The sequence below is a fragment of the Otolemur garnettii genome, unplaced genomic scaffold, assembly GCF_000181295.1.
Source record: "Otolemur garnettii isolate 467f Iridium unplaced genomic scaffold, OtoGar3 scaffold00038, whole genome shotgun sequence".
NCBI lineage: Eukaryota > Metazoa > Chordata > Mammalia > Primates > Galagidae > Otolemur > Otolemur garnettii.
This window is the reverse complement of record NW_003852433.1, coordinates 4,993,850-5,004,497: the sequence shown is the minus strand read 5'-3', so window position 1 is coordinate 5,004,497 and position 10,648 is coordinate 4,993,850. Positions and strand designations below refer to the sequence as shown.

The 10,648-nt window shown below is 41.3% G+C and overlaps 1 protein-coding gene and 1 long non-coding RNA gene across 7 annotated transcripts in view; one reads left to right on the top strand and one right to left on the bottom strand.

The window, feature by feature from the left end:
- The window catches only part of MTMR3 (myotubularin related protein 3), a 151,554-nt gene that overhangs the window by 17,620 nt on the left and 123,286 nt on the right, over positions 1-10,648 (bottom strand). For all 3 annotated transcript variants that reach the window (XM_023513294.1, XM_023513295.1, XM_012805248.2), the window contains 4 exons: positions 8,600-8,713; positions 3,599-3,804; positions 2,647-2,778; positions 1,579-1,690 (listed from right to left, as the gene is read on the bottom strand). In XM_023513294.1, coding sequence (XP_023369062.1) covers positions 1,579-1,690; positions 2,647-2,778; positions 3,599-3,804; positions 8,600-8,713 — 564 coding nt within the window. The remainder of the gene's footprint in view (positions 1-1,578; positions 1,691-2,646; positions 2,779-3,598; positions 3,805-8,599; positions 8,714-10,648) is intronic.
- The window catches only part of LOC105886999, an 88,645-nt gene that overhangs the window by 71,257 nt on the left and 6,740 nt on the right, over positions 1-10,648 (top strand). For 3 of the 4 annotated variants that reach the window (XR_002773434.1, XR_002773435.1, XR_002773436.1), the window contains one exon: positions 7,588-7,751. The exons of the other annotated variant lie outside the window; for it this stretch is intronic. This is a non-coding gene — a long non-coding RNA (uncharacterized LOC105886999). The remainder of the gene's footprint in view (positions 1-7,587; positions 7,752-10,648) is intronic. 4 annotated transcript variants of the gene reach the window in all.

The window sequence follows — 10,648 nt, the reverse complement described above, 5'->3', positions numbered from 1 at the left end:
AAAAAAAAAAAAAAAGAAATTTTAATATATGGAAGGTATTAAGAGACCATGCAGTGTTGATTATGATACCAGAATTTCGCTCTTCAATAGGTCCTTTGTCTTGGGAATTCGAAGAATCAGACCGCAGATCAGTGGTAAGATAGAACTTTTATTAGAAGTTAGAAAGGAATACAGAAAAAGTAAAAAGCACCAGAGCTTCTGAAAGGGAAAAGAACCAAAGAACACTCCCAGGAGTCTCCACGTGGACTCTTTGTCTAGGGGAATTAGGTCTAGAGGATTACACCTGGTTGGCAAGTTGGTAGGTGGAAATGGGTGCATTAACAAATGAATGAATGTAGTTACCTTGTCCTTTACAGTCTTGTCCCTGAGAAGGAATAGGGTGTGTGGTCTTACCCAAGGTGGAGCCACTCAAAAAAACCATCACAGGAAGGTAGTCTGCTTGTGCCTGGAAATGGGAGTCTGACCTCTGAGCTCTGGGCCTAGAGAATGGGGGACTCCCTGTCTAGCCCTGAGTGGTAGAATCCTATATCAATTATATCCTTTTCATTTTATAGAGAAAAAAACTGAGACCCACAGTAATTGAGCCACCTGGCCAAAGTCGCACAGTCAGTTTATGGCAGATCTCCTGGGTCCTCAGCCAGCTTCCTTCCATACCCCACCTTAGGGGAAAGAGTGCTGCTAGCTGGGTCCTTGAACTGTGCAGCAAATAAAAGTGGCTATCCCCAAAGGAAAGCAGCAAGCTCATTTCTTCAGTCAGGCTTTTCCCAAAGGACACTGCTTCATCCTCTGGGCTGATTGCAACTATGATAAATTTAATCATTTGCTACTGGAAGTCAGTACAAGTGGTTCAGGCAACATATGATTTGATAAATAAAGACTGCAGCAAAACTTGATTTGATTATGAGATTTACAGAACAGGACCCAGGGAAACAACTATGGGCTCCAGAACAAACACTAGAAAAGAGAAATCCTATCTTTCCTATCCTAACAAAACAGGGGCGTTTAAATATTTATTGGTCAGTATGTGTTTTGAGTATTACTACTAATTTTTCTTGTATTCAAACAGTACCCTTGGAGGAGGTATTATTTCACCTTCCTCACTACTAATACCAGCCATTCATTTTTAATAAGCAATAAAAATCATGATGATGTTGAGTAAAGAAGAGACGAATTTAGAAACTAGGGACAGATGTGACATGGACTGACCTAATGACTAGTTTAACCCTTTTCAAACATGATGAATATATTCTTTCTCTTCATGGTAAAACATCTAGTTCACAGCAGGTATCACTACAAGACAAATTACTATGGGCTGAAAGCAATGTGGAAGGGAAGGGAGAGGTCCCACAAAAAACAAGAAGGCAACACTTCTGTTTTAAGGGCTAAAATTAGTTCAAACTTTTCAAAGGGTAAGATTTTTCTCCCAGCTCTTCCTCTGTGCTATCATCCTTCTGACTCAGGAAGGAGATACAGAGACTGAAAGTATAACTGAAGTTTACCAAGAAACAGAAGGAAAGGCACCTCCAAAAATCATTTTTTAAGCAGTAGGGAAAATGAAAGCGAAGGTCAAGGTCTTACTTTCCTGGATCTGGCATCTGAGTACACAGCAACCGCAGAGACTGAAAACTTCTCCGAATAGAATGAATGTTTGCCATCCCCATAAATACAACTTCACAGTTGGGGTAATACTCTGGAAAGAACGACAAAGAGAATACAAATAAGTATGTTGAATTTAAAGCCCACACGGCCAAATTAAAAGCACCAAACTGGCTATAAAACATACCCAACTGCAGCTGCTAATGAAACTACAATGTTTTGATGCTTAACTGTTAACCCCAGTGCTTTATCATAAAAGGAAAATAGTGCTTTTGAGTTTTAGCCATCTTTCTGAAAAGGGTTAAAAAGGAAGGTAAGATCTGTAAAGAAGATACTGACATAAAATAAAAACTCATTTTTTAAAAGAAAGACCTATAAACTTCTAACTTATCCATGTTTACTTCTTGGGCCTCATCTAACTTGTGGCTCTGGAATCTCTTTGAAAAAAACGCAGCAGAACAATTCCTTCATGCATTGGAATTTCACCTTGCTATAGATGCTTTCAATTTCCAGCTTAGATCACATTTGAATAAGCAGCCTGGTACCTTTGCCTATACTATCTGCACACAGCTGACCCAGGGTAAGGGCAGAGGATTCCATCCTTGGGGAAAGCCGGTACTCCAACAAGAGTGTTATAAGTTGGAACACACACCTTACTGTTCTGTATTTACTGCTTCAATTTCCACCCAAGTTTTTTTGAGTCAAGGCTGTGTGAGGAGTTTGCTAGGATACCAGTGATGAGCATACCCTTTGTCAAGGCAACAAAAAGCTTTTAGAAGGCTGAGAAATTAAGCCCACTAAAGCAGCAGCTTCCAAACATGAACAAGCTTTATTGTGGAAGAGGATCTGCTTTCCTTATCACCTAAGAGTTGGCACAGGAAAGGAAGGCTTCACCACACCTCTTCCATTTCTCCCCAGAAAAGAGCAAACAGTATTAAGAATCCTGTAAGACAGGATAAGGAATATGGCTTACCACCCATTTCAAACAGAGAACTAAGCTGGGCACCGGCTAGGGCCAAACTCTCAAGGACAAAGCACTATCCCCCTCACCTGGGCACTCGCAGCCACCTCCTTTGGCTCGGTTCGCCACAGCTGCTGCATAGGAGCGTGCATCCAAGATCAAAAGCTTCTGCGGCTGAACGGCTAAACTCTCTGCTCCTGAAGTATTAGACAAAGAAGAATCTGAGGACATAAAAAGAGGGGAAAACTAAATGAACCAGAAGTCTCCCCAAAATGTGCAAAATTAGAACCTCAGGCACATATTATGGATAGGAAAAAAGACATAATGCAACCACCTAACTGGAACCTTTGATATGAAGGAGTTCTCTCTTTGATTTATTTTCTATCTTGCCTTATTAAAAAGTTAGTAAGGATTTATTGTCAAAAAACCATCTCCCTGAGCACACATGGAGTCTACCTATTCCAATCTTCTATACTTCACTTCTATACCTTTAGTCTTCTAATGAAGCCAAATATTGGCCCCCATGGTATGGAGACACTGCAAGTTCCCTATCACATAGACATTCCAATTCTTGTCACAATGGCAAGACAACACTCCTGGTCTTTGCCAAGACCCATGACTCCTCAAACAATCCCATCAAATGAAGCATCATATTCTCTCTTCTATAAAACTAACTTTGTGGCTCAGTGCCTGTAGCTCAGCAGCTAAGACACTGGCGATGTACTCTGCGGCTGGCAGGTTCAAACCCGGCCTGGGCCTACCAAAAAATGAGAACTACAACAAACAAATACCTGGGCATTGTGGCGGGCACCTATAGTCCCAGATACTTGGGAGGCTAAGGCAAGAGAATCACTTAAGCCCAAGAGTTTGAGGTTGCTGTGAGCTATGACACCACTGCACTCTAACAAGGGCAACACAGTGAGAATGTCTCAAAAAAGCAAACAAACAACAAAAAGAACAAAAAAACCCTAACTTTGTCTTCTAAGGAAAAGGTCATTTTAAGAAAAAGTTCTTAAGATGCTATAAAAACTGCCACCTTACCAAACTCCACATCAGAAAGGTCTCCCCCACTGGGAAAGTCTCGAGAACTATTCCTAGTTGACAGCTTGCTGCCACTTGATCGGGAGTCAGAGGCACAAGCTTTCGCAACTGACTGTACCAGGTGCTCGTCGTCTGCATTTCGCCAGCCCCACCAGCTAACCTCTGGCTGTCCACAGCGGGCAATGACAGCTCCATTGCTCTGGTGCCTGTGTGGGGAACAAGAGAAAACAATTGTACCCATCCCAGGGACCCCAACTCAGGTACTTTGTACTTACACAAAAAGTAAAAGTACTGAATTTTAAGTGTCTTAATAAACAGCCTGAGTTAGCTTCAAGTCTTCTCAGAGGGCATTAATCTTATACATCAACAAGAATAAAACCTATGTGTGTATCTTCCTCAATTATCATAGAGTTTTATAAAGTTACCAACAAAATGACTGTATTCTTTGAGAATATATTCACGATTTTAAACATCTAAATCGTGTTTTACCTTATTTTCCAAAATAAATGTAATCTACAAATACTACACTAATTCTACTACCCAATAGTGAAGTATCAGTCCCTTCTTTTAACATTCAACCTGAATGTCCTGGCAAAAACAGATGCTAAAAGAGAGAAGAACGTGCCCCTCACTGACTTCTGAAGGTCCACTGCAGCAACTGAATTCTGGCTTGGAGATTCTTCTCAAAACAAGATCCCGCCTTTAGGATTGAAACATTTATATAGCCCACACTGAACTGCTTTACAAAAATCTCCTGAAACTTTGTAAGTGACAAACTGCTTTTTCTTATAGGCAGAGAGGCTACCAAGCCAGCCACTCTTCCTTGGAAGGAAAGCAGCAGTACCAACCTCAGTATGGAATACACTGCCAGATTCTTTTTCAGGAAGACAGACCATTTCCTTTGTGGGGGGGGGGGACAGACCGACCAGAAATTGTACCCATAGTATACTTTAGTTGCTATTAAAGCCCAGGCTATTCCTAATTAGGCAACTTTAGCATTAAAAAGTTTTAAAAACTCATTATTTGGCAGTACAAACAAAGTTCTGATACATGCTACAATACTAATGAATCTTGAATGATTTATGGTAAGTGAAAGAAGCCAGACACAAAAGACCACATATTCTATGATCCCACTCGTATGAAGTGTCCAGGATAGGCAAATCTACTGATACAGCAAGTAGATTACTGGTTACCCATGGCTAGGGTAGTTGGGTAGGGGATGAGGACTGCTAATGGGTATAGGATTTCTTCTTCAGATGATGAAAACGTTCTTTAATTGACTGTGGTGATGACCACACAATTTAGAATATAGTAAGGCATAAGGCACTGTCTTGTAACCCAGGGTGAACCATATGTAGTTTTTTTCTTTAATTAAAGTAACCAGTTGGCTCAGCACCTGTGGCTCAAGCGGCTAAGGCGCCAGCCACATACACCTAAGGTGATGGGTTCAAATCCAGCCCGGGCCTGCCAAAACAATAATGATGGCTGCACCAAAAAAATAATAGCCAGGCGCTGTAGTGGGCACCTGTGGTCCCAGCTACTTGGGAGGCTGAGGCAAGAGACTTGCTTTAGCCCAGGAGTTGGAGGTTGCTGTGAGCAGTGATGCCACAGCACTCTACCCAAGGGTATAGCTTGAGGCTCTGTCTCAAAAAAGAAAAGAAAGTAACCAGTCGGGCGGCACCCGTGGCTCAGTGGGTATGGCTCAGTGGGTATGGCTCAGTGGGTAGGGCACAGGCCCCATATACCGAGGGTGGCGGGTTCAAACCCAGCCCCAGCCAAACTGCAACAAAAAAATAGTTGGGGGTGTGGTGGGCGCCTGTAGTCCCAGCTTCTCAGGAGGCTGAGGCAAGAGAGTCACCTAAGACCAGGAGTTGGAGGTTGCTGTGAGCTGTGATGCCACAGCACTCTACTGAGAGTGATAAAGTGAGACTCTGTCCCTTAAAAAAAAAAAAAATTGGTGATAATCAGATTGCACTGGAACCACCAGTTTTCTTGTTAACGAGTAGCTAAAAGTACTTGTGTATTGCCAACACCCTCAACTGGCTCACATGTTGAATGGAGCCAAACCAGAAATAAAACCTCACTGATTCTTAAAATATCCCCTAGCTGATATTCAGGCTCTGAGCTGAATGATTCCAAACCTTCACAGAAGAAGCCCTTTCCTGAGCATCTTCTTCCTCTGCAATGATTCCCAGCAGTGCCCAAAAGGAGCAGTAGATGGCACTCTTCAGCCTGGATCTTGGGTTTTTAAGGGCCACTGGCATAAATAGATTTCAAATGAGCCACTGCAACTAGCAGTTACGTTTTCTGCAGTTCCCTAAGAGGATTTAGACTGCATAAAAAATAACTCAAACACTACAGTTAAAAAATCACTGAAGAAAAAGCATTTCTATCACTTTAACAAACAGAACCAGGAAAAGTATAACAATCAAGATGTCTAATAGGTAAGCCTTCTACTAAAACAATGAACACTTCAATTTTATTTTTTATTTTTTATTTTTTTTTGAGACAGAGCCTCAAGCTATCCCCCTGGGTAGAGTGCCATGGCATCACGCTCACAGCAACCTCCAACTTCTGGGCTCAAGCGAGTCTCCTGCCTCAGCCTCCCAAGTAGCTGGGACCACAAGCACCCACCACAACGCCTGGCCATTTTTTGGTTGCAGCCATCATTTTGTTTGGCGGGCCCGGGCTGGGGATTCGAACACGCCACCTTAGGTGTATGTGGCTGGCACCTTAGCCACTTGAGCCACAGGCGCCGAGCCAACACTTCAATTTTATATAGAAACGTAATTATTTTAACTATTCCCAAATTAGACTTAGGCAAGCTCCCTAAGTGACTAAGGATTTCCAATAATCATCACATGCATGAAAAGTAGCTGTGAACTACACTACACATGGGTGCTCTTTGCACCATCTTGCTGTATATTAGAGCAATCTCTGCCTTCAATAATAAATCCATTAAGCGCTCTCTCATCACAGTAAGAGAAAGCCCTAATCAGGTGTTGGTTCAGTGTGGTACTGTCAAGTAACTGTTGCTAGCAAACTCAAGAATCATTGTAGCCTATAGAAAACTAAACTCAGTAAATGTATGCCTGATTTAGAGGCATGTTGCACATAAGCTGGCAAAGCAGAGAGTGGTAGCATGTCCCAAACATTCAATATATCACTTTTACAAAACTCCCAAATGGTACAGCAACCCAGGCTGGAGCTCAGAGATGCTCTGAGACAGACACCTGTCTGATTTTACATGGATTATACCAAGAACTTTGTTTCTTTTTTCTATAGAGAGAGTCTCACTTTGTCGCCCTCAGTAGAGTGCAGTAGGCGTCACAGCTCACAGCAATCTCCAACTCTTGGGCTTAGGCAATTCTCTTGCCTCAGCCTCCCAAGTAGCTGGGACTATAGGCGCCGCCACAACGCCTGGCTAAGGAACTTTCATTTGTAATCTTCTGAAAGGAGATTTCACTCTCTCAAAAACTGCAAATAAAAATTTTTATTTATGTATCTTCTAGGGTTTCTAGAAAGGAGGGGGGATCCCCATGACCTCTAGAATAAAATTCAGAAGGGGGGATAAGTCTTCTCATTTTTATTACATACTAAGAAGTTTTTCTTCAACTAGCACTGCCAAAGGGGAGAATTCACCTAAAGACTCTCACACTCCAAAAATGAGAGTACTTCTCCCTTTTATTCAAAGTCAGCAAGCCCCACAAATGCTAGGCTGCTGATCTAACACAGCTGTTGGCCAGAGCAGCAACCGGTTGCTCTCCCCATTCCAGTTGGGCTGATCAATGACAAGACCCATAAATCCCTTCAGCTTTTACTACTTTGTAATTCCTATATCATCCTTACCACTTGAATGATAAGTAAATCTAGTGACCTCCTTTTCCAGGCGTTTTTTGGAAACAATAGTGATGAAAACTGAGATTGAAAACTTAATGGGTTCCACTGGGCTAATAAAGCAAATATTTTTTCCTCTTTTCTCCCTTCAGGGTGGGCACCAGAATTTGCCTTCAGTGGAGTAAATGAACAAGCTGGTTACCTCTGTGGGAAATCACCAAGGAGAAAAATCCCTTCCTACAACCTCAAAATTTTAGCAGAATGCCTCCCAGCATGAATCTAAAAAGTCTGCAAACTAAGAAATAAAATGGAAAAGGTAAACATAATAAGATGTTGAAAACATTTCCAGAAGGAGGAGTAATGACTTCTGAAAAATTTAACACAATTCTTTGAGAACTGAGATAGTCACTGAATTATAAAAAGCAACACTTAGGGATACAATCTACTCTCAATGTTGCTAAGAGAAGCCCAATATTTATAGGCCGCAACATCTGAATGACAGCCTATCAGCAAAGAAAGAACAAGGGTTCCCATTTTATTCATTAGGAAGAGACTGAGGTCAGCTAGGGAACTTACCTAAGGTGTCATAGTAAGGAGTGTCATAATAGATTTAAACTCATGTCTGTGTCTTCAAATTCTGCTCTCCATTTACCATGCCACTATCTCAATCCAGAACTCACATCTCTAGGCTTTCATGCCTCTGATCTCCAAAATTGTTCACCTAGTCAAGCCCCGTCTTCTCTAAATACTTCCTCTCAAAACCCAGTTCTTCCATGCATTAAAGTTTCAACCACAAAGATATTCCCAATTCTCACTTTCTAAAGACTCATCTCTCTGAATCCAAAAAGCTCTGCTAACATCTGAAGCTAAATGCAGGATCACATTATCTTCTCACAAAATGTAAGAAGGATCCTGAAATAGCAAGACTAGCTACTTTTTAACTAAAATGTTCTTATCTGTGTTAATCGAACCACCAGCTAGTGTTCTGGATGCAGTGAGGACCTGTGTGGTATGGGAGGAGGTTTAGCAATAAGGAAAATACAGACCTGCCTGGAAATTCTCTGACTCCTCCCCTCCCTTCCCAGGTTACAGCATCAGAGGCAGCAGACCACACGCAGTGGGCAAGAGCACCCTCCCAAGCTGGGGCTTGTCCATCGTACTTACCTATAGATGACAGCAGGGATGCGCTTCCAAGACCTGAAGCTTGCTACACTTTCTAGTTCTTTGTCAGTGATCCAGGCAGGGACTATGAGCTCTTGGGGATAGCTACCACATAACCTAACAGGGAAGATGAGAAAGGAGGAGAGAAGAAGAGAGGGAGAGAGGAGAGGAGGAAGATATAGGTGAGCCAGCACATGGATGTTGATTATGCTACCACAGAGTTAGTTAAAGGCAATGAGGAGCATTACTTGAATTTTGGTATATCAACAGAATTAATTGCTTTAAGTATTTATGTATATATCAAGTGATACTATCTTGGATCGTTTCATTTGATGCTGCCTTTTGGGAATCTGGCAATCTTAACTATCAATGAAAAAAAATTGCCAGGCAATCTCTTTGTTTTCCATTGTAATTCTTTCATAACAAATACAGGGTGGCCATAAAGTTCACGTGCAATTTACTACATTAAAGTATTTTAAATTGTACATGAACTTTATAGATACCCTGTATATAGATCACTTTTTCTTTATTAACTCATAGCTGTGTACATTAATGCAATCATGGGGTACGATGTGCTGGTTTTGCACACAATCTGAAATGCTTTCATCAAACTGGTCAATATAGCCTTCACGGCATTTTCTTAGTTATTGTGTTAAGACATTTATATTCTACACCCAGTAAATTTCACATGTACCCTTGTAAGACACACTGTGGGTGGGGTCCCACCAACTATGCTCCCTCCACAAGAGCCTAGACCAATTACAGAACTGAGGGTCTGTGTGACCTATACCAAACTCTCAATCTTCCAGGCTTCTGTGAAAGGGAAATATGTAAGAAGTCAAAAGTTCACAATTTTAAGTTTCTAAAGACCTCAAAGGACTAACTAATTTATTCTTTGATTTGAACCAGTGTGTCCTACTTACAGGTAACAAGGGCAGCCATGGGTATGTGGAACCAATACCAAAGGCCAGTCTATTTGCATACACAAACCATTGAGCCAGGTTAATAATGTGACTATACTATTAATCAGAATTGCTATAAAACATACTTCACAACAAACTATACTGGGGGGAGGGTTCTTCTTTCATTAGAGACGATAGATGGCAGCTGTATGCTAAGTCAATCTGATGTTCTGGAAGGAGTACTGCTGATAGGTTTACACTTACAGGACAATGTTTTTTATGTGTAACCAAATCTTTTCAATAGTGAGGGTAACGAAGGTTTTAATCCAGATCCTAAAACATACGAACTCCCCCACCCCATACACACAGAAACTGCCCCTGCTCTAGCCCATCCTATAAATTAAAAGAAGAGGCAGAAAAACACAAACTGGCTTATAAATTTTAGATTTTGATCATTTTTCACTAAATCTCTCTTACTTTCAATGTCCAGAAATAAGTACTGGTACTTTAATAGCCACGGAACAAGGAGAACGGCTATGACCAAGAGTAGCTAAACAAACTTCCTAACACCTACCCACAAACTTCTAAAAATAACCTGGAACACAGCGATAATGGTTAATACTCTAAATGTGAGTCTTGTTTCTTTTGTTTTATACTCTCTTCCTTTGTAGTATGAAGAAAATTCAACATCCTGCAGGGTAGTAAACTCAAAGATACAAAGTTAATTTTTCAATCTCCCATTAATTAGAAAATTTTTTTTAAACAAATGGCTTAATTTATAGTTTACTATCTCAGTTTCTGAACATTAAGTTCACTGGCCTACAGGTACTCCACACTATCATACCACTCTACTAAGCACCAGCCACTCTCTTGTGGATACATAGTGTCCTGTGTACAAATGGTGGGTATGACAGCCTCAGGCTCTCTGAGGCCCCTCCTTCCTCCTGGCTCTACCTTCCTTTTGCTTTGACTTATCACGGAGAATAGGCAAAGGTATGACAGGTCTGCAGCTGCTGGCTCCTCACAACACTCTGGGTTCTTAAATCCTTGGCCAAAGAACATGTTAAGAGCTATGCTTATTAATTAGCTGCAGCTTTTCAAATGAAAAATGAAATACTCCAATGGCCAGCCAGAAACAGACCAGGAAAAA